Consider the following 24,183-nt stretch of genomic DNA (forward strand, 5'->3'; position numbering starts at 1 on the left):
CCAACCAAAAACGCGAAACACCAAGAGGGGGAGGAGCAGCAAAAATTACCATCACCGGAAGTGGAGAAAAAAACCGGAAGTGGGAAAGAAGGAAGTGACTGACACCGGTAACGCTTCTCACGGTGGCCTGGGCTTGCTGTTTGTGTTACCTGGCGAGAGGCAAACAGTAGGAGCTGACGATCGGCGACACGGAGGCGGGAATCCAGGGCTGCGGGGGTCGCGGCGCTCTCTGCTCTAGGCCTCGCACTGATACAGCTTCCTCCGGGGACTGCTTACCCAGGTGACCCCCCCCGACCTGTGTGTGAGGTGAGTGCCTGGTGTGGCAGGGCCGTGTCATGGGGAGTGGACGTGTGACAGACGGCTCCCCTCAGCTGTCAGACTGAGGCCGGCCTTCAGAGCCCCAGGGGCCGTGACAGGCAGTGAGACAGGCGGAGAAGTCACCCTGCCTTAGGGCTTAGTTCACACTGAGGTTTTTGTCTGCGCCTAGACCACTGCGTATCCTTTGTCAGAAACTGCGGCGGTTTCTGCCTTGGTTTTTTCCATTTTGCGCAGTGGACGCCCGCGCGCAGTATAGCGTAAATGTTGCGCCAGGCTGCCTCTTTGCAATCGCTACGCGCCTCCAAGAAGGTGCGGGTCTGAAAAAACACGTCAAAAATCCGCATTCACTGTGGCGCAACCTCCCTTTGTAAACCGCGCAGATTCAGCCCGATTCCTCCACCTGAACCTACTTTTAGGTGCCGGTTCTTTCTAAATCGTCGGACGCGGCATTAAATCCAGTCGTGGTGACTGTGTGTCCCCCAGGAGGCGGTAGTTACATGATTGTCACCAGGGTGTGACATCACCAGGAAGGAGTTTTAGGCATTTTGCCCTCTGGTTAGGGGGGGACCTAAAAACCTGGCACAGCCCTTTTTAAGGCTCCTTTCACACTGCCGTCTGGTGCCGATCAATCGTACAACCGTCTGCATCCGTTCAGAACGGATCCGTTTATATTATCTGTAACATAGCCAAAAACGGATCCGTCTTGAACACCATTGAAAGTCAATAGGGGACGGATCAGTTTTCTATTGTGTCAGTGAAAACGGATCCGTCCCCATTGACTTACATTGTTTTGGCTCAGTTTCGTCAAACGGACAGCAAAACGCTGCAGGCAGCATTTTGGTGTCCGCCTCCATAACAGAATGGTGACTGATCGGAGGCAAACTGATGCATTCTGAGCGGATCCTTTTCCATTCAGAATGCATTAGGGCAAAACTGATCCGTTTTGGACCGATTGTGAGAGCCCTGAACGGATCTCACAAACGGAAAGCCAAAATGCGAGTGTGAAAGTAACCTAATTATCCCACTTTGCATTTTCATACTTACCTGCTGCCAGCGCGCCGTTCACTTCCTGGATTCTGGCTGGGGACGGGCTTCATCTTGATTGAAGTCTTCACCCGGCCGCGCGCTGGACCGAACGCGCACGCCGCCGCACATGCGCCATGGTGACTTATTCCTGGCCAGTATAGTACAGAGCCGGCATGCGTGTTCGCAGCTCTGTACTATTCTGGCCAGGAAGATGTCACCATCGCGCATGCGCGGCGGCGTGCGTGTTCAGGACAGCGAGCGGCCCAGCCGGGAGAAAAGGAGTCTTCTGCGCAAGCGTTGCCATCGGGATTCCGGAGAAGAGCGGTGGCCGTAACCAGGGGAGACCGAATGACAACAATGAGGTAAGTGGGGATGAATTTTCTCCTAAACGGTGGGAATGGGTTAATCAAATATATTTACAAAAATGATCATTGTCAAATCATTAACAGATTTAACAGTGATGATTGTGATGGGATAACCCCTCTAAGACACTGTTCACACAAAGGATTAAGCTGAGGTGTGTTTTGTGCCGCATAGATGTGAGCCTGACCCTTAGATTTCTGCAGCAGATGGATCTGCAGGAGGATTAGCCCCATTGTTATTTAAAGGGGCCGATCCTTGTAGCTTTGCCTGATATAAGTGACAGGACGCTTACCTCCCCCGACCCCATGGGTAGCCGCCTCTGGCACAGAATATGCTCCGAAATATCTGTGTATTTTAATAGTGACTTTACCTTCATTACTGCACTGTCAACACCGTAAATATCGGGCGTGCATTATTTTTGTTTCTATTTCAAGTTACATCCTGGTAAAAAGAAAACGGTAAAGATTCTTTAGGTCCGGACACACATGGATTTGGCTCTGGTGTTTAGTTATCACAAAAAATGGTATAAACCCCCCCCCTTCCCTTCATAGTGAATGAGATAAAAAAACAAAACGCCACCTAATTATCAAGAATGCCAGGAGCAAAAAAAAAAAAAAAGCGCCCCCATGTTTCAAATTTATAATAGACCTTCAGCTAATATCTGACACTGATGTTTTTACCTCAAAAAAATTAATAAAAATGCAAAACTTCAGAAAAACACCACTAACAAGCTGTGCCAATGCACACAGCAGTGCCGCGCGCCGCAAATGGACAAATTGCAATGGACAGGCACCAACCGTGTGCCCACCACCTGCGGACAGTGGACCCATTCACTTGATTGGGGTCTGCAATTGGTCGGCTTTTGGTCCGTGCCTCCACACCACACTATATCTTCCAGATTGCGGACCTATTTAAGTGAATGGGTTCCCATCCGTGATGCGCTGCGCACACGGTCGGGGGCCTGTATATTGCGACGGACCCGGTGTTTGCGTCTGCAATACGGGCACAGACCCGCTACAGTTGTGTGCGTGAGGCTTTAGTCTGGGTTCACACTGCATTGATTAGCTGCGAAATGACGCAGTGTTTCTGCTTGTAATCGGACTGTTGAAGTGGCGCAGATCTCGCGGTTTGCATTGGACCAGTTTAAAATCCACACGTCAGTTTCTGCTGCGGATAGTTTTCTGCCACGTGTGAACTCGTCCACTTTGCTGGTACTGTACAGCGCTGGAGATTGGGTGCACGAAAATCCGCAGCTAATGAATCACTTGTGACCCCGGCCTTAGGGAGGATTGTAGTCAGTCATAGCCGCTCATACCATAGATTCAACTGTCATCACGTTGGTCATTTCATCAGCATCTTATATGGTTAGTGGTTTCATTAACCCCCTTTGATACAGAGGGAGAGACGTATAAAACGATGTAAAGGAACGAGGTGGTGGTTGCCTCTCGCACCCAATCTAATTGTATGTGTGTATATATTACGCAAACGCGGCTGTTTGTACCTGCGGATGTCGGCAGCTACAGGCATACATACAGCTGGTACACGGTCTGTCTGTTTTGACAGCCAGACTGACCCCATTGAAGACAATGGGGCCTGTTTTTAACAGCCTGTTAGACAGAAGTGCACCCGTCCAACAGCTGTTAAAAACAGTATGAAAAGAATACTCCCCATCCCACAGGCGTCAGCGGGAACACTTTCTCCGCACTGGAGGCAGCAGGACCTGACTCTCCCAAGGTGATTATTATTATTATTATTTATTATTATTATTATTTATTTATTATTAAAGCGCCATTCATTCCATAGCGCTGTACATATGATGAGCGGTGCACATACATAATACAGACAATTGCACTAATCATAAACAAGACAAGTTACAAACTGGTACAGAAGGAGAGAGGGCCCTGCCCGTGAGGGCTTACAATCTACATGGTATGGGAGAAGGACACAGTAGGTGCGAGTTAAGTTGGTCATGGCGGTATAGAGGCAGCGGGGTCACTGGTTGTAGGCTTGTCTGAAGAGGTGGGTTTTCAGGTTTCTTATGAAGGATTCCACTGTAGGTGAGAGTCTGATATGTTGGGGTAGCGAGTTCCAGAGTATGGGGGATACACGGAGAAATCTTGGAGTCGATTGTGGGAAGAGGCAATAAGAGTAAAGGAGAGAAGGAGGTCTTGTGAGGATTGCAGAGTGCGTGTGGGGATGTATCTGGAAAGTAGCTCAGAGATGTAGGGAGTGGACATGTTATGGACGGCCTTGTATGTATTTGTTAGTACTTTGAAGTGAATTCGCTGGGCAATGGGGAGCCAGTGAAGGGATTGGCAAATGGGGAGAGGCAGATGAGTAATAGGGGGAGGGGTGTATTAGTCGGGCAGCAGAGTTGAGGATAGATTGGAGGGGTGCGAGAGTGCTAGATGGAAGGCCACAGAGGAGAATGTTGCAGTAGTCTAGGCGGGAGATAATGAGGGCATGTACAAGAATTTTCACAGATTCAAAGTTAAGGAAAGCACGGATGCGGGAGATGTTTTTGAGTTGGAGGCGGCAGGTGGTGGAAAGGGCTTGGATTTGCGGTCGGAAGGAAAGTGCAGAATCCAAGGTCACTCCAAGGCAGCGGACTTTGTTGACTGGGGAGAGTGTGCAGCCATTGATCATGATAGATGGGTCTGTTGAGGGGGTTGAACAAGATGGGGGAAAGATTATGAATTCTGTCTTATCCATGTTAAGTTTTAGAAAGCGAGAGGAGAAGAAGGATGATATAGCAGATAGACATTGTGGGATTCTTGATAGTAAGGTGGTGATGTCTGGACCAGAGAGGTAGATTTGTGTGTCGTCAGCATAGGAGTGATACTGAAAGCCATGGGACTCTATGAGCTGTCCCAGGCCAAAAGTGTAGATAGAGAAGAGCAGGGGTCCTAGGACAGAGCCTGGCAGCATCAGGTCCTGCTGCCTCCAGTGCAAGCGCAAATGTTCCTGTGTGTGTGTGTGTGTGTGTGTGTGTGTGTGTGTGTGTTTTTTTCCCCAAGATATATACAGAGGGCACTGAGGGGGGAGGGGGGGGGGGGCGCAACATGGGTCCATGATCTACAGGTGAAACTCGAAAAAATTTGAATATCGGGCAAAGTTCATTTATTTCAGTAATGCAACTTAAAAGGTGAAACTAACATATGAGATAGACTCATCACATGCAAAGCGAGATATTTCAAACCTTTTATTTGTTATAATTTGGATGATTATGGCTTACAGCTTATGAAACCCCAAAGGCACAATCTCAGGTGCCCTTTGCTCAGGGGGTATGGATTAATTAGCTGACTAGAGTGTGACACTTTGAGCCTAGAATATTGAACCTTTTCACAAAATTCTAATTTTAAGCTGCATTAATGCAATTCCTTTTTAAGTTGCATTACTGAAATAAATGGACATTTGCACGATATTCTAATTTTTCGAGTTTCACCTGTGTACAGAGGGCACTGAGGGGACATTTTATACCTTCAGAGTTCCCTGGGAGGGTGGCTATATATATTTATTTGGTACCTGTGGGGGGGGGGGGGGGGAAATAATGCATACTGAAGGCACTGCAGGGGTTGGTTATAAAAAAACAAAAACAAATTTATTCCGTTTTTAAAGGTCTATATAAAAACCGATTTTATGAATGGACAGACGGCCAGGAAATGGAAATACACAAAATGGCAAGGAAAGGCAGTAAAGTATGGCAAATGAATAGTTAGCGTTTAGAACACATTTAGAATAATGTGAGGGTTACTTAGCAACAGGCGGCTGTGCAGGTGAGTGACTGCTCTCCCCGCGTTCTCTGCTGATCTGATGGTATTGCTATGACACAGAAGGGAATGTTTGGAGTTTTGTGGCATAGATTGCTGTCTTTTGCATCTGCTGACGGTGGATCTGTATAGTTTAGGTTGGATTAGCTGCCGATATACATAGTCCATAGTGTTTCAGGGCAGGTCTTCCCCCTGTATGGACACGTTTGGTCTGAGCGCCCCTCTCCACTTCTTCAGATCCCATTGTTTGGCATTGTAATCCCCATGATGCCGCTCTCCTGTGTCCTCTCTCATGTCTGGATTGATAGTAAGCATTTGTTTGGTGCTTCCTATGGCAGCTTATTTTCTAGCATTGGTGCTTGTGGGTGTCGGACCCCCGCAGATCTGGTGTTGATGACCTATCCTAAGAATAGGTCATCAGTAAAAATAACTTGGACAACCCCTTAAAAGGCGTTGTCCTGGATTACAAAACCATGGCTGCTTTCTTAAAAAAAAACACAACCCATGGACTGGTGTGGTGATATCTGGTATTGCGTTCGGCTCCATTGGACTCAATAGGGCAGAGCTGCGTTAACGCGAGCAAACTGTGGACAGGGGTAGTGCTGTTTTTGGAAGAAAGAGGCCATGTCTGTCATTCTTGGCAACTCCTTTTAATATATTGCTGCATTTACAAATCCAGTAGCCAGTGTCCAGCCTAGCCAAGTAATGCCATGCACACCTGGATACCCACCGGATCTGGCAGGGATTTGGCCACTTTCCAACATAAATGCCAGGTTTTGGCCGGACAAACACTCTGGCGTGCACAACTTTGTCGTATCCGGTGACCTCCGGCAGGCTTTATGTGAATATACCTTAAGGGCAAGCGTAAACAGAGGGTCCACGATATACAGGCATTGGCCATGTGCGCCATGTCACGGATGCGGACCCATTCACTTGAATGGGTCCGCAATCGGGAAGATATGGAGCGGAAGTCCATGAAAGCACTACAGAGCACTTCCGTGGTATTTGGTTGGTGCCTCTGCACTGCAAAAATAAGCCAAATTTTCTATATATTTTTTTTTTGAAGTGTGGACGGAACACGGACCCATTGAAGTTGTATGGGTCTGCATTGGTCAGCATCGGGGACTGCAATCTGCGGTCCCGAATGCACAGCACGGGCGGCACACGTTCGTGTCCATAAGCCCTAAAGGTGACCACTGAAAGCCGTCATCTGAATGATGGGCCTGATTGTGTCATAGTAAACTTCCCTGAAATGGTAATCCACAGAAATATCTCAGTAATGTAGACGTCATGGTGATTGCAATATCCATTTCCATAATGCTCGGTGACTTGTCACACAGATATGCGGGGAGTGTTCGGCTGCGTGACGGCACAAACTAATCTCTTAGACAGAAGGTGGCTCGGCTTTACTAATGCGTCTGCGCCAGAAATCTGTCTAAGATAAGTGATGCAAATTGGCGCATCTAAGGTTCCTACACTTTATTTTTTAACATGCTTGAAAAGGGAGACTTAGCAGAAAGTGCACAGAGCGTCCTAGGAAAAGGGGTGGGGCCTAGAGTATGCCATCTTGGCGCCGTTCTGCCATAAATCTCTTAAAGTAAGCCAACCAATAGTTGGTATAGAGTCCTAGAAAATCATCGTCCAGCCGGAGCCCCTGTGATAAATCTGGGGCCAGTCTGTGTCCCCGCTGGAGCTGTTTGCCCAGTTACACACAGCTGCTCGTGACCCCTCTGCAAGTAGAGCTGCGTCTTGATGAGACCAAATGTTTTTTTTTTTAGGCATTTAGCAGCTACTAAACAGTGACACCGAGCTGGCAATTGCTGGCATTTTTTTTATTTTTTTTGGCAGACAAAAAAATTCTAACTAAGTCTACACTGTTTGAACCTGGGCTAGGCTATGGTCTCCTAAATGGTCATCAATATCTGATCAGCGGGGGCCCTACACCTGGTGCCCCAATGAGCGCTACTTCCTCTTCATTACACTACTTTTCATCTGTGGTGTAGTGTAATTACAAGTACTTGTCATTACTCTGGACCACGAATGCGGATCCATTCATTTGAATGGGTCTGCAATTCAGGAGATGCGGTGTGGAACAGAAGCACTACCGAGTGCTTCCGTGGGTTTTCTCTCCGTGCCTCCACACCACATAAAAGTGATGCTTGCACTATTTTGCTGTGCGGATCGCGGACCCCATTTAAGCCTCCACTTCAAGTCGAACCCCTGCCGATCAGATATTCATGACCTATCCTTAAGAAAGGTCATCAATATTTACTGGATGCTTAGCCCCTTTTTATGATGGTGCCCAATATTCTGGAATATTTAGGTATGTTTATACATCGCAGAAAATGGATTTGCAAAGTCAAAGATTTTCCAACTCCCAACAGCCCCGCCGATTAGCTGTTTGAAGAGAAAGCAGTGCGAGCTCTGCCTTCTCTTCAGTTTACCTGCTCGACATTGCAGGGGTGAGCAGGGTGATTACCGTACATGCGTCCTATTTCACTTGAATGGAACAGAGTGTAACTACAGCTTCTCTTTACCATTCAAGTGAATTGGACTCAGGAGCTTTAGGGTCCATTCACACATCCGCTATTATGTTCCGCATTTTGCGGAACGGAATTGCGGACCCATTCATTTCTATGGGGCCGCACGATGTGCTGCCCGCATCCAGAAATGCAGACCCGATTATGCATTTTCTATTAAGTGCCAGCGACGTGTGGTCCGCAAAATGCGGAACTCACATTGCCGGTGTCCGTGTTTTGTGGATCCGAAAAACACACACGGACGTGTGAATGGACACTTAATTAGAGCTTCACGCTACCGCAATGTGAACGGTGAAGGATCGCTGCGTTCTCTTCAGAGGGGGTGCTGGGTATCAAACCCCTGCCGACGTACGGGTTATCCCCTATCCAAAGGGTATAGAAATGAATAGTGCAACTGGTCACTCCATTCATCTTAGGAGACTCCAAGGGGTACAGAGCCCCCATTCTTGTGATCAGTGGGGTCTTAGCGATAGTAACCCCGCTGATCTAATAGTTACCTGTCCTCTGCATAGGGAACAACTTTTTATAACCAGAATAAACCTTTATAGAGCATCTATCAGCACGATCAATTCTATTAAACTAGGCATACTGCTTGTTAAGGTTGATCATGCTGAGAGAAACTACCTCTCATAGTCGACATTTGTGGCCCCTTTACAGAAATCTGCAGTTTAGCCCCTCGGGGCACTGCTTCACCACCGCCCTTTCCCCATCAGCCACTACCTTATCCGTTTTGCCGTCTGTGTGTATCCCGCACTTTTTGTGGTCCCCCTTGTAGAAATCTCTCTATGTCTGCAAAACGGACAGGAATAAGACAGGTTCTATAACTTCCCCACCAAAATAATGAAACAACCCCCCCTGCATATAATCAAAAAGTTATATCTTTATTAGTTACCCAGCATAAAACCAAATATATAGGATGGCAGCAAATGGAGCCCCAAGTAAGACTGAGAAGGAAGCTGTAGAGTCATGCGCAGCCATCAAAGGTACAAAAAAATCTAAAGTCAATATAGCCCAAAAAGCCGTTCCACCACACAGGCTTCTTCCAGGGGTGAGGGAGGCTGTGGGTCAGCTTGCGATCATTGGTATGGTTTACTTTTGTGCCCATTGTTTTTCCTGGTTAATAATCTGCCCCTAATTGTTATTTATCCTTTTTGGACTATATTGACTTTAGACTCTTTTTGTACCTTTTTGGCTGCATGGCTCTACAGCTTCCTTCTCAGCCTTACTTTAGGGCTCCATTTGCTGCCATCCTATATATTTGGTTTAATGCTGTATAACTAATAAAGATATAACCTTTTGATTATATGCATGGAGGTTGTTTCCTTATTTTGGTGGGGTTATTATGAGTAGGTGATTTCCTCCGATAAAGATATACTAATAGTCCCTAACATTTTGGTTGCTGTGTATGTTCTATAATTTGCGGCATGGATGCGGACGGACCGCACTCAGGTGACATCCGTGTGCTGTCCGCATTCTTTGCAGCCCCATAGAAATGAATGGGTCTGCATTTACTCCGCATAAAACAAACAAATGCTTATCGGATGCGGACTGAAAACATGGTCGTGTGCATGTAATGGTAGTGGACACAGTCTGAGGAACTCGTACGGGGTTTTATGTAGTAATAGTCTTGAGGTATTGTAAGCCTAATGAAAAGCAGTCAGTCTGGCAAGTGAAGGCTTCCACCACTTCCCATCACTCATATACTAACCGCTTGTGTTCATTTTGCTTTCAGCTGCATGGTGGATGAACATGGCGCAGGAGACAAACCATAACCAGGCTCCTCTACTTTGTTCTAATGGTTGTGGCTTTTATGGTAACCCACGTACCAATGGCCTGTGCTCGGTCTGCTACAAAGAATTCCTCCAGAGACAGAACAGCAGCAATGGCAGAAATAGTCCTCCAGGTAACACTGCGTGAGCTGAAGCTTGTGTGTTCTCTCTACCTAATGTATCATCCTCTTCATTACATGTATATTTGTGTCTTGTTCAGTGGTGTCAGTGGGAAGTGGGGTGGAGGCGTCCACTCCGCAGCATGTAGCTAGTTCAAAGGTGGATGAACCTGCAGAACCTGTGGCCCCCCAGACACAGGCCAGGTAAGTTCCCAATATAGAATGTGTGTGGTTCTTTGTGACCAAGCCAAGAAGTCGTCATACAAAAGCCCCCATCTCCTGAAAAATTCTAGTTCGGGGACTTTGTTCCCTGGATTTCCAGCCTTTAAAGGGATTGTGTCATTAGAAAATGACCTATTTAAATCACATTTTTATGTTAAACAGCAAAGATTTGTATTTTATTTTTTCCTTGTCACCATATAAAAAAAAATAAAAAATCCTGCTTTTTACACTGGCCACTAAGCCTAATCGGCACCACATCATGGTCTGTACAGATCTCCTCTTTACTGTGATCTCCTTATCGTTAGTCAGAATTAGAATAAAATAACCTATACATAGATAACATGGGATCCACTATTTACAATAGTCGGTTGTCAAAAAAGGTCCCTCCTGACCTCAGCACCTGTCACAGAGCCTAAAAGAAGAATTCCTGCACTTACTCTCTGACTGCACCCAGTGACTAGAAGCTGGGCACTTGTTCTGAGGATAGGTCATCAGTAAATAAATAATAAAAAATAGCCCCCAAAGACCCCCCCTTCCCCCCAAAAAAAGAAACTATATTTTATTGGGCATATATTACCTAAACGCCAAAAAAAAAAACTTATTTCCAATCGGTCAAAATAACATAAACAACTGATTTAATAGGTTATTTAGTGAGAAATATATACAAAACAATGACAGAAATTGCCTTTTCTATACTTGCAATGCAATTTTTTAAAATCTAAATTACAAAATAGTTTAGGTTACTTTCACACTAGCGTTTTTTGCAGATCCGTCATGGATCTGCAAAAAATGCTTCCATTACAATAATACAACCGCATGCATCCGTGAACGCATCCGGTTGTATTACCGTATGTCTTCTATAGCCAAGACTGATCCGTTTGTATTATCTGTAACATAGCCTAGACGGATCCGTCTTGAACACCATTGAAAGTCAGTGGAGGACGGATCTGTTTCTATTGTGTCAGAGAAAACTGATCCGTCCCCATTGACTTGCATTGTTTACCAGGACGGCTCAGTTTCATCAGACGGACACCAAAACACTGCAAGCGGCGTTTTGGTATCTGTCTTCAATGCGGAATGGAGACTTATCGGAGGCAAACTGATGCATTCTGAGCGGATCCTTTTCCATTCAGAATGCATTAGGGCAAAACTGATCCGTTTTGGACCGCTTGTGAGAGCCCTGAACGTATCTCACAAACGGAAAGCCAAAACACCAGTGTGAAAGTAGCCTTACATGTACCCTTAAACAGCATTTCTCTCGGGTAAAACTAAGCCGTATGCAGCCTCAGTGAAGGAAATAACTAAGTTCTGCCTGAGGCCATTCTTGAGAGACCACTGTATCTTTGATTTTCCATTTTTGGTATTTCTGGCTCCAGGATGGGTCCAAGTTTTGAGTTTATTCTAGATTTACACAGATCTTTACCCAGACATTATAAAGTAGTCCCTAATAAAAGGAATATGTTACCCAGTTTTTATCTTATTGGTTTTTATGCTTATTGTGCGGTCTCTGTTTGCCAGTTCTCTTCCCCAGTCAGAGTCGACCTCTTTGCAAGAAGAAACCACAGATGACAGAACTGCAGAATCGAAAGAGGCACAAGGTTAGTCCTCTGTTCTTTTTAAGTGACAAATGTGTCCTTTTGTAGGCACAGGTGAATGCTGGGGAACGTGTGGCATATATTGTGTACCAGAGCCAAACATTGCCATAAGTCAGGGGTGGCCAAACCGCGGCTCTTTGCTGCTTCAAGTGCGGCTCTAGCGGTGGAGCTGGGAAGCAGCTGCGCAGCCTAATAGAGAACATGGCACGCGCCGCTATCAGTACGCACCATGTTCTCTTCACTAGCATATATCGTGACATGTCTGCAGCTGCCACCAATGGGGATATAGCAGGGAGGAGAAGGGGAGCGGCTGTGGCCACTGCGCCACCAATGAATGTAATTAACACATTAATTCAAGTATAGGAGGCAGTGGGTGCTGGTGACTGTATCACATACCCGTTATTGAGGCCGGGTATGTGATACCGCCGCTGGCACCCGCTGCCTCCTATACATGAATTAATGTGTTAATTACATTCATTGGTGGCGCAGTGTCTCCCCCCCCCCCCCCTTCCAATAAGTATTAGTATCATTGGTGGCCACAGGGACCCCTCCCCCTCTTCATTCGTGGCAGTTCCGATCGGAGCCCTAGCAGTGTAATTGCTGGGCTTTGATCTGTTACCATGGCAGCCAGGACGCTACTGAAGCCCTGGCTGCCATGGTAAGCTCCCTGCTGCTGTGTGTACTATGCACAGGGCAGCAGGGCCAGTGTGATGAATAGGACAAGGATTCTAGCCCCTAATGGGGGTAATAGTAAATAAGATAAAAAAATGAAAAAAATAAAATAAAAAGGTTAAGCACCGAAATACTAAAAGTTTAAATCACTCCCTTTCCCAATTTTACATATAAAATTTACAAACAATAAAAAATAAACATATTACGTATCGCCATGCCCAAAAGTGTGAACTATTAAAAAATATTTCCTATGCGGTGAACGCCGTAACAGGAAAAAAAATCACAACCGTGCGATTCACCATTTTTAGCCACCTTGTCCCCCCCAAAAAATAGGATAGGACTGCTCTATTATGGGCCGGACGTTCCATAAAATATGGAATGCACACTGCTTTTATTTTTTATTTTTTTCGCATGGTATCGAAATCGAATAAAATTTTTTGGGTATCGTGACATCCCTAGTGGGTGGAGACGCGCAGTATCACCTGACGCTGTGCGCATTAGGTCACAGTGGAAACTGTCGGACCTGCAGAGTAGCAGGTGCCCAATCAGGAGAGGTAGGCTATATATATATTTTTTATTAGTACTGAGCAATGGGGGTCTGATTTGACCATTTTTTCTTTTCTTCTCTGCTAATGAAAAATAAAAAAAACTCAGATCAGATAAACAATATTTTAATTTTTTCTTTTCTTATTTTTCTCCGCTAAAACCTAGGTGCATCTTTTAGGGCAAAAAAATATGGTGACTTGTGTGTAAATGTATAGCTTGTGGCTCCTGGTAGTCATACATTTTTATTTTATTTCCCCCTGGCTCTTTGTGTCTGTAAGGTTGGCCACCCCTGCATTATACCATATCTGTGTAGCCTCCACTTCTGGTTTTGGCTCATAGTCACTGGCGGAAATAGTTGATCAAATTACTGAAGTGTGAACTAAGGCCTATTGCACACGACCGTATGGCTTTTTCAGTGTTTTGCGATCCGTTTTTCACGGATCCGTTGTTCCGTTTTTTGTTTCCGTTGTGTTTCCGTTTCTGTTCCGTTTTCCCGTTCCGTTTTTCCGTATGGCATATACAGTATACAGTAATTACATAGATAAAATTGGGCTGGGCATAACATTTTCAATAGATGGTTCAGCAAAAAACGGAACGGAAACGGAAGACATACGGATGCATTTCCGTATGTGTTCCGTTTTTTTGCGGACCCATTGACTTGAATGGAGCCACGGACTGTGATTTGCGGGCAATAATAGGACATGTTCTATGTTAAAACGGAACGGAAATACGGAAACGGAATGCATACGGAGTACATTCCGTTTTTTTTGCGGAACCATTGAAATGAATGGTTCCGTATACGGAACGCAAAAAACGGCCAGTAAACGGGGAAAAAAAAACGTCCGTGTGCAGGAGGCCTAAGCCTAATGAACTTAAAAAGTACTCGCCCTGCTGAAACTCTTCAGTTCCAGTACCACCTCTCTGTGCGGTATGTGGGCAAGTACTCACTGTAGGGCAGCCATCATGGCTGCAGATGCAGAGAGGAGAGGTGGTGCTGGAGCAGGGGGTTCGAGGCAGTGAGTATTAATATTTTAGCGATTGGTAAGTCTTGTTCGTCTTGCTGTGGACGATCTCGATACGTTCATGTGCATCACTGAAATAAATTTATGCAACTGCGCATGCACGCGACTATTGTGTCGCGTTAACAGTGGCCATCTTTGCACAGCCTCATTGAAGGCAATACACTTTGATGTTTATACATCTAGGTTTGTTGCGATAACATTTTTATTCGATTTCGATACCATAAAAAAGTATTGCGATACTCGATACCACCCGAAAATGTTTTTAATACTGGGGAGGGGGAGCGGGCGCGCTGCGTCACCAATGATAATTAACATTTAATACAGGAGGCTGGTGCCGGCAGCAGATCAGCGGCAGTTAACTCCTCAGGTGCCTGTCAGAGGCAGGGTGCCGGCTATGTGATTCTGCTGCCGACACCTGCCTCCTGTATTAAAGGTTAAAGAGGACCTTTCGTGGGTCCAAACATTGTAAACTAACTATCAGGATATGTAGCGCGGCGCCCAAGGATCTCGCTGCACTTACGTTAGCCTGCTGTGGCCCCCGGTATATTCTCCTGCTCTGTATGCTAATTTCTAGCATCGGAGCAATGGGGAGGAGGCTGCCCTTTTTCTCAATGGGCGTTCCTTCTCTCTGGCTGTGAGCTGTCCAATCGCAGAGCGTCACAGCCAGGGAGAAGTGACGCCCATTGAGAAAAAGAGCAGCCTCCTCCCCATTTCTCCAATGCTAGCAATTAGCATACAGAGCGGGAGAATATACCGGGGGCCACAGCGGGCGAACAGAGCGGCACCCAGGAATAATGGTAAGTGCAGTGAGATCCTTGGGCGCTACGCTACATATCCTGATAGTTTACAATATTTGGAACCATGAAAGGTCCTCTACTATCATTGGTGGCGCAGTGCGCCTGCCACTCCTCCGCCTCTCTCTCTTCTTATTGGCAGCAGCGGCGGCACAGAGGGGAGGGAGAGTGATTCCTTCTCCTCTGTGCTGCTGAGGGAACATGAGTGTGCTGACAGCAGCAGCGCTCCATGTTCTCTGATGCTAGGCTGTGCTGTAGGGCAGCCTAGTATTGATAAATGTCAAATTGATACGATACCGGGACAAAAGTATAGATTGGGTATTGATATTTCGATACCTGCAACAACCCTATATACGTCTCGCGCATGCACTGTTCCATAAATATATTTAATAACAAATCCAAACCCGGGTTAATTAATAATAGTGGCGCACACCACAAATCCTGGTTTGGGTTCGTTATGAAATATACTTGAGCATGTGCTGCTACTCGCAGTAATTAGTGAAGTCTTGCGTCAAAGGGGTTGTCCGGGTTCAGAGCTGAACCTGGACATAACCCCTTCTTTACCCATTCAGCCCCTATGAGTGGAGCATCGGTGCATTTCATGCTGTATAGTGCTGCGCAAGGTTGTTTTCAGTTTTTTTTTCTGATGGGAATGCTATGTGGAGTCTTCTGCCTAGTAGTGAGCCTGGTGACGTCACTAACAGGTGGTCTTAACCGCTGCCCTAGCTGGCAACACTGCTAGGCTGAAGCCTCTGCCTAGCGGTGTGTCAATGTAAACCAAACAGCCCTGATGTTATGCAGGGCAAGGGAGAGCATTGGAGCAAGAAATGCTCTGGTGCTCCACTTGGAGGGGCTGAATGGGTGAAGAAGGGGTTATTTCCGGGTTCAGCTCTGAACCCGTACAGCCCCTTTAATGGTGCCCATCGGAGGCTATACACAGCCACATCGGAGGCTATACATTTTAAGGGTCCATTCACGCGTCTATGTGTTTTGCGGACCACATATTGCCGGCACTCTCATAGAAAATGCCTTTTCTTGTCTGCAATTGCGGACAAGAATAGGACATGTTCTAGTTTTTTGCAGAACGGAAGTGCAGGTCCGGAAATGCGGATGCGGACAGCACATTCCGTTGAAAATGAATGGGTCTGCAAAATTGCGGAACGGATGCGGACCCATTTTGTGGACATGTGAATGGAGCCTAAAGCATATACGGAGATAGTGAAATTCAGTGATGCACATGAATGAATAGAGTTCGTCCACAGCATTTCTTATTATTCTAATCGCGTCCCTGGCATCGGAAAAAAAACATCCGCCAACCTTCTTCGAGTATGTTGTATTTGACAAATGTATAGTTTCATCAATGATTATGTGTAGAGTCAGGAACGGTGGGCACCTCCAAAAACAGAACAATCCTAAGGGCAGTCAGAGGTTCAATGATCCGGAGCGTGGCCAACAGTTTGATTCTGTGAAACCAATCCTTGACTGATGATGACCTTTCAGTCAGTGTTGGAGGTGGGGGAAGGGTTTGTAGAAGTGTGATCTATGAAAATTGAGATGTAGTGTTTGCTAGAAAACTGGGGGATTTACCTAAAACTAGCTATGGAAGGTGTTGCTGTTGGATATTCCAGATTGCAGACTCTCAGAGAAGGGTTTCAGTTTTTCAAGCGTAGAAAAGGGGGGAGTTCAGCACAGTGTGTTGCAAGAAGGCTCGAGAAGGGGGAAGAGAAATCATAATGACACAGAACAGACGTTAGACAGTGCTGATGGTAAGTGATTATTTGCTTTGGCGGGATTTTATCCTTGTACAGGGCAGAGACGCGATGGGGAGTCATTTTGCATAATTACAGTTTACTTTTTCTGTAGCTTCAGCTTCCGATAGTGGGCAGAATTCTACTGAAGAACAAGAGCGCTCCCCACAAAAGGCCAAAGTCAAGAAGACGAACCGTTGCCACATGTGCCACAAGAAAGTTGGGCTCACAGGTCTGTATGTGTGTTGTACGATGTCTGCAGCGACTACTTAAACTAGACCCATGATGAACTTGCTTTAAGCAAGCCGTGGATCCTATTGGCTCATAGTACGTTCTTCAGCTGGACTCCGCTACTTTAACCACCATCAAAATGGACCAGAGTGTAATGTCAGTGGAAACACAGCGTTGGCCATATTTGCTGTGTATTCTGTGCCACAAATGGATGGTATCCTATATGTAGTTGATGAAAGCTGTAAACCTTTTGTTTGCACACCAAGCAAATTAAAGTTTTCCCCTAATTTTATAACTTTTCAGATATGTTTTAGAGACCTTTCCAACATTTACATTGGCACCAGCCTGTAAACCTGGCTCCACATGACTATTCAGATCCCCATGCAGCTTCAGATTTTAGTCCAGCCCTCTACACCCGCAGCCATCGTAGCAAGGATAGCAGTTGGAAGGAATATAAAAGAAAATGGAAGACAGGAGGCCGCGCCTCGTGTGTGTGTGTGGCTGTATAACTGTTAAAGAAGCTCTTACCATTTGTTGTTGTGATAAGCCACAACAACTGTAGATAGCCTTGCTGATATTTGCCTGTCCAGCGTGCGGGATCCTGTACTGCTGCCAAGGTCCTTTTCTCTGTCGCAGATGTGGCAATAGAAATAAAACTTAAAGCAATAAAAAGAGGGGATTTTGAACCTTTTGTAGCGGCGCTGTAAACAGGAGAATACATGCCAGGTGATATTATTAAAAGAAGGATTTTTATTCTATGGTCAACGCGTTTCGAGGTCGTACAGCCCTCTTCATCAGGACAATAGTAGCGTAAGTCAGTTGGAAGGAATGGCACTCTTGTGTTCATTATTGTCACATTGTTTGGGGTAGGCTCAGCATTAAAGGGGTATTTTGGTTAAAACAGAATAGTGGCCAATTATCAGATCGGTTGGGCCCGTAGCTGGTGCAGCCCCCCTGAAATGGATGGAGTGGCTGTGGGCAGGAACTATAACCTGATGTGGCAGTTCTTCATCTCTGCCTCTCTGAAGAGGGGTTTTTGCTGTGAATTCAGAAGGAGGCAGGGCGGGTGGAGGGAAATTGTGCTGTAATAAGAGATTACAATTGATTTGTGGAAAAAAGTGTTACTGTTTGAAAGGGGGGGGGGGGGATGCAAGATTTCAGAATAAGTTCTGCGCATGGTACTTTTATTATTTTATGCAGTACACAGGTAATTATTATTTTTTTTTTTTTATAATGTACTGTTATACCAGGTATACCAATCCTTTATAGTCTATCACTACCAGTGACAGGCACTCTGTTAATAGACATACATTAATGTTAGGTGCCCCGGCTGCTATACACCCATAAACATGGGCCTATTGGAAACAATGTAGATGCATATACCAAACCAGCGACACCAATAAAGAATGCACTGTACATATATAATTGTAAAAATTAAGATACTTTATTATGATGCACCATTAAAAAATATATAAGGCATTGACACACACCACAGATGAGGCACCAAATACATGGTCATAAATGACACAATAATAGCAGCCAGATATATTCAAGTAAAGCAGGACATACATTGTGTTACTTGTGTGTAGTGTAGTTTTGTATATCAATTTGGATGTATGTCCTGCTTTACTTGAATATATCTGGCTGCTATTATTGTGTCATTTATGACCATGTATTTGGTGCCTCATCTGTGGTGTGTGTCAATGCCTTATATTCATTTTTTAATGGTGCATTATAATAAAGTATCTTAATAAAAAAAAAAAAAAAATTATATATATATATATATATATATATATATATATATATATATATATATATATATATATATATATATATATATATTTTCAGTACAGACCAAAAGTTTGGGCACACCTCCTCATTCAAAGAGTTTTCTTTATTTTCATGACTGAAAATTGTAGATTCACACTGAAGGCATCAAAACTATGAATTAACACATGTGGAATTATATACATAACAAACAAGTGTGAAACAACTGAAAATGTCATATTCTAGGTTCTTCAAAGTAGCCACCTTTTGCCTTGATTACTGCTTTGCACACTCTTGGCATTCCCTTGATGAGCTTCAAGAGGTAGTCCCCTGAAATGGTTTTCACTTCACAGGTGTGCCCTGTCAGGTTTAATAAGTGGGATTTCTTGCCTTATAAATGGGGTTGGAACCATCAGTGGCGTTGAGGAGAAGTCAGGTGGATACACAGCTGATAGCTGCTTTTTTCTTGCCAGTCTATTCAGTAGGACTAAGTAAAGAAAAACGAGTGGCCATCATTACTTTAAGAAATGAAGGTCAGTCAGCCGAAAAATTGGGAAAGCTTTGAAAGTAAGGGCTATTTGACCATGAAGCAGAGTGACGGGTGCTGCGCCAGATGACCTGGCCTCCACAGTCACCGGACCTGAACCCAATCGAGATGGTTTGGGGTGAGCTGGACCGCAGAGTGAAGGCAAAAGGGCCAACAAGTGCTAAGCATCTCTGGGAACTCCTTCAAGACTGTTGGAAGACCATTTCAGGGGACTACCTCTTGAAGCTCATCAAGAGAATGCCAAGAGTGTGCAAAGCAGTAATCAAAGCAAAAGGTGGCTACTTTGAAGAACCTAGAATATGACATATTTTCAGTTGTTTCACACTTGTTTGTTATGTATATAATTCCACATGTGTTAATTCATAGTTTTGATGCCTTCATAGTCATGAAAATAAAGAAAACTCTTTGAATGAGAAGGTGAGTCCAAGCTTTTGGTCTGTACTGTGTGTGTGTGTATATAATATATAATTAAAATATATATATATATATATATATATATATATATATATATATATATATGTGTGTGTATACACTCACCTAAAGAATTATTAGGAACACCTGTTCTATTTCTCATTAATGCAATTATCTAGTCAACCAATCACATGGCAGTTGCTTCAATGCATTTAGGGGGGTGGTCCTGGTCAAGACAATCTCCTGAACTCCAAACTGAATGGGAAAGAAAGGTGATTTAAGCAATTTTGATCGTGGCATGGTTGTTGGTGCCAGACGGGCCGGTCTGAGTATTTCACAATCTGCTCAGTTACTGGGATTTTCACGCACAACCATTTCTAGGGTTTACAAAGAATGGTGTGAAAAGGGAAAAACATCCAGTATGCGGCAGTCCTGTGGGCAAAAATGCCTTGTGGATGCTAGAGGTCAGAGGAGAATGGGCCGTCTGATTCAAGCTGATAGAAGAGCAACGTTGACTGAAATAACCACTCGTTACAACCGAGGTATGCAGCAAAGCATTTGTGAAGCCACAACACGCACAACCTTGAGGCGGATGGGCTACAACAGCAGAAGACCCCACCGGGTACCACTCATCTCCACTACAAATAGGAAAAAGAGGCTACAATTTGCACGAGCTCACCAAAATTGGACTGTTGAAGACTGGAAAAATGGTTTCTTGAACATGACAATGAGTTCACTGTACTAAAATGGCCCCCACAGTCACCAGATCTCAACCCAATAGAGCATCTTTGGGATGTGGTGGAACGGGAGCTTCGTGCCCTGGATGTGCATCCCTCAAATCTCCATCAACTGCAAGATGCTCTCCTATCAATATGGGACAACATTTCTAAAGAATGCTATCAGCACCTTGTGGAATCAATGCAACGTAGAATTAAGGCAGTTCTGAAGAGAAAAGGGGGTCCAACACCGTATTAGTATGGTGTTCCTAATAATTCTTTAGGTGAGTGAGTGTGTGTATGTGTATGTATGTATGTATATGTGTATGTGTGTGTGTGTGTGTGTATATATATATATATATATATATATATATATATATATATATATATATATATAATAATTTATTTCAGAAAAGAATTGCACGGCACGTCCAAGGCGTAAAATAAATTTTAGGCTTTATTCACCAGACACGCGACGTTTCGATCCACCTCCTGGGATCTTTTTCAAGCAGCAGGAGGTGGATCGAAACGTCGCGTGTCTGGTGAATAAAGCCTGAATTTATTTTACGCCTTGGAGGTGCCGTGGAATTCTTTTCTGCTACGTATTTGAAGGGGGATCGCCTTCACAGCCGCTGGCACTCCGTCCATACTGTACATACAGCGGTGCTGCCCAATTGCTATATATGTATGTATCTATATGTTCTTTTATCTGTTTCGCCACAGCTGCTATGACAACAAATTAGTCAAATAGTAGAGTTATCCATCTCCATCTATACGACAGATGCTGTGGTTGCTATAGACCACAAAATCTAGGGAGTTAAACGGTTCTTTCCGCTCCCAGCTGTTACAGCAGGATCCCGACTTCAGTCATAGCTGGGACCCCATGGTGATCTGGAACGCATTATCAGCTTAGCCTGTAAGGTCTGTTCAGTTCTTGCACCAGGCGGTGTAGGGGGCAGGGACCAAAAAGACTAGGTGGGCTCAGGTTTTTGCGGCTTCTGGTCCAGGCCCTTCTAGAAATGAAAGTGCCTGTTGGTTTGTTAGAGAGAGATTATACAGTCATTGCCAGCTGATAATATATTCATTTTTTTAAATTTATTTTTTGCCAGGATTTGACTGCCGATGTGGGAATATATTCTGTGGGACACACCGCTACTCTGATGTGCACAGTTGCTCCTATGACTATAAAGCTGATGCAGCTGAAAAGATCAGGAAAGAAAACCCTGTTGTGGTCAGGGAGAAGATCCAGAAAATTTGAAAGTGAGCTTCAGTCTGTGTCCTGGATGCCACCAGCATTGTGGTGTGGACTGTTGTGGGACAATAAAGTCATACAACCCACCTTTACCATCTTGACTCTACATCCAGGGATACGGCTCCTTCTTTATCATCTTGCTCCTTTTTTTTTTTCCCCCTTTTTTTCTTATTACAGCTTTCCAGAATCCTTACCATTGAAACAAGGATAAACCACAAAAACTTTAAAGACTTCGAACTGTCTCCAGGGTTTTCCATACTGTGCACAACTGTTTATGAAGAAGAGAGGATGTGATGGAGTGTAAAGTACTCTGGATGTGGCTTCTTGTTCCATCTCTGGCGTCAGACTCCTGACTCTACTTTATTCCATTCTATTCATCCCAAAACGAAACAGATCAACATTTTATTGGACCAGTTTAATCATGTGTGCTTGAGCTCTGGTGAAGTGCCCTTTTCAACAGAGGAGCATTTATTTTATTTTTTTTCCTTTACTTCTTCTGCATCATATTGTGTGATTGAGTGGGTGATTTACGAAAGGAAATCTTAAATTCTAGAAGAAAAAGCGTATCCATTTTAGTGTTGGAATCTTTTCTTTCCCCAGCGGGTCCTGCATGTGTTTGCTCAGAGGCCAGCTTCCACGGCGGCTTCAGATGATAATGTCACGAATGTGGTGGGCAGTGTGAGTTGTGAACAGGGAAGAGTTCCATTGTGAGTCTGAAAGGCTGGACCCACCAAACTGAGCAGTTATTTCAAAGGCCTTCCGTTTGCTTCTGGCCGTTAAACATTTATAAATTTAAAATATTTTTGTTTCATTTTTATAGTAGATATAATCAAACGCGTGAGTGCTGGCCACATAATGGCCTCTCACCAAAGGTTTTATGTTTATGTCCGTTTGATTTAAATAAAATATAAAAGCCTGTGTCTTGTGTTAGTTCTCCCACACCTCACCCCTGTGAGGTCTCCTCAGATAATTCTTTGTTTTATAACTTGCCCTTTCCTCCTTTTTATCCTGTGTTCTTAAAGTGTAACTGGTGTTTTAGGTGACTTTTCAGAATCGTCCACGGTCTGTACATGAGGAGTAACGCTATAGCTGGTGATTATATGACCTGAACTTATCACCAGTTTTCCGCTGCAGGCCACCATATGTAATTGTCCTTATTCCCTGAGAGAGTGCGTGGAGACTAGCTGCTATGATGTCTCCCATACACTGCACTCAATCTCCCATATACAGTGCAGCAGCATTGAGGACCTTATACAGATGTACCGGGTAGTGTTGTTGTGGATCCAGCTCCAGTAGTGAGATAGTAACATTTAGAACTTGCACCTGTGCCTCTGTCTGCAGCTGCTCCTTTCTCCACCTCCTCTCTAAAGGCTTCTGTGGGCAGCAACTATAACCTAATCTCACAGTGCAAGTCATAATCCATCTTCATCTCTGAAGAGGGGTTTTCTCAGTGAATTCAGTGGCAGGGTGGGAGAGGAGAGAGGCAATTTTTTGGTAGTAAGATATATTACAATTGAGCTAGAATACTAGACACCCCATGGTGAAATGATATGTCCAATCACAGTGGAGAGCGTCACAGCCAGAAAAAAAACAAACTCACCTTCTCCCTGGAGTGGCGGCCAGAATTATTATTTTTTTAAATGCTCTTAGATCCCTGCTCTATGCCCTACTTATTTCATAATGTCTGGACCCATAAGTTACCATTGCAATCCTGAGAATGAAAGCGGCGAGGCCCCTTCCTGTGTCACCCTGCATTGTGTATGTGGCAGTAGGGAAATTTTTAAAAATTATTTTTGCATTGTACTCAGTTTGAGCTAAAGGAATCCTTTTTCTTTTCAATTGGTGTTTATTAAAAATATGGAACCCTTTTCTTCTGTACATAGCTGAGATGCTCTAGTAGCAGCCTCTGGATTTTCTCTCTTCTGTTAGTTGAGGAGCTGACCTCCATTATAGCTCAGTCCTATCTTACTGATAAGAATGTGGCTTAAATAAGTGTTTGACCTCTCAGTAATTTAGAGATAAAGTGCCAGTCACACAGTTAGAAAAAACTGTTAACCCCCTGTGACAGATATGATTTTTCAGCCAAAAATGAGTAAAATGCAAAGATAAAAATTGCCTTTGAAAGTGTACATAGCCTTTAACAGGGGAAGCACTGGTGCAGTTACTTTAATGTCGACATCCGTAAGGGTCTTAGAGGTCGTACCTTTTTGACATTGGTATACTTGTATAATATGACATTGCTAGACCCATTATGCATCAAAACTAGGGATGAGCTAATCTACTTCGGATGAAACATCCAAAGTCAATTCGCATAAAACTTCGTTCTAATACTGTAGGGAGCAGCTTATTAACCTTCGGGGAAATGTTTTTTTTACAGTACAAATTCATTTATGAAGCAATAACTTCGGCTCATCTGAGCCAATACATTCTAATACTGTACGGAGCTCTATACAGTATCGGGGTCTATTCAGACGTCCATAATGTTTTGCAGTCTGCAAAAAAACTGACGCCGCACATCGCCGGCACTTAATACAGGATTCCTATTCTTTTCTGCAGCTGCGGACAAGAACTGGACATGCTCTATTTTTTTCCGGACCGAGAATGCGGATGCGGACTGTGCTGACTGTGCTGTCTGCATCTTTTACGGCCCCATTGAAAATGAATGGGTCCGCATAATTGCAGAACAGATCATTCTACAGACGTCTGAATGGACCCTTAGAACAAAGTTTTATGCGAATTGACTTCAGATGTTTAA

The 24,183-nt window shown here is 44.4% G+C and overlaps 1 protein-coding gene across 3 annotated transcripts; it reads left to right on the plus strand.

Moving 5' to 3' along the window:
• Positions 1-77: 77 nt before the first annotated feature.
• ZFAND6 (zinc finger AN1-type containing 6) lies at positions 78-22,337 on the plus strand. 3 transcript variants are annotated; one of them, XM_040414374.1, is made up of 7 exons: positions 78-306; positions 9,750-9,920; positions 10,007-10,109; positions 11,646-11,725; positions 16,385-16,522; positions 16,620-16,736; positions 21,286-22,337. In XM_040414374.1, the coding sequence occupies exons 2-7, from the start codon at positions 9,761-9,763 to the stop codon at positions 21,432-21,434; spliced, it is 747 nt and encodes a 248-aa protein (XP_040270308.1). In that variant the 5' UTR covers positions 78-306; positions 9,750-9,760; the 3' UTR covers positions 21,435-22,337. The 3 variants fall into 3 exon arrangements, with proteins under 3 accessions (XP_040270308.1, XP_040270309.1, XP_040270310.1); XM_040414375.1 differs by having other exon boundaries at positions 79-280; XM_040414376.1 differs by lacking the exon at positions 16,385-16,522 and having other exon boundaries at positions 85-306.
• The last annotated feature ends 1,846 nt before the right edge of the window (positions 22,338-24,183 follow it).

This window comes from Bufo bufo, chromosome 1 (genome assembly GCF_905171765.1).
Source record: "Bufo bufo chromosome 1, aBufBuf1.1, whole genome shotgun sequence".
Lineage (NCBI taxonomy): Eukaryota > Metazoa > Chordata > Amphibia > Anura > Bufonidae > Bufo > Bufo bufo.

What these genes read in the sequence shown, in the direction of transcription:
- ZFAND6 (XM_040414374.1), top strand. Translation starts at nt 9,761, where the DNA reads ATGAACATGGCGCAGGAGACAAACCATAACCAGGCTCCTCTACTTTGT. An exon ending in GCCCCCCAGACACAGGCCAG is followed by an intron (nt 10,110 to 11,645) that starts GTAAGTTCCCAA and finishes TCTGTTTGCCAG; the next exon opens with TTCTCTTCCCCAGTCAGAGT. An exon ending in AGAATCGAAAGAGGCACAAG is followed by an intron (nt 11,726 to 16,384) that starts GTTAGTCCTCTG and finishes TGGATATTCCAG; the next exon opens with ATTGCAGACTCTCAGAGAAG.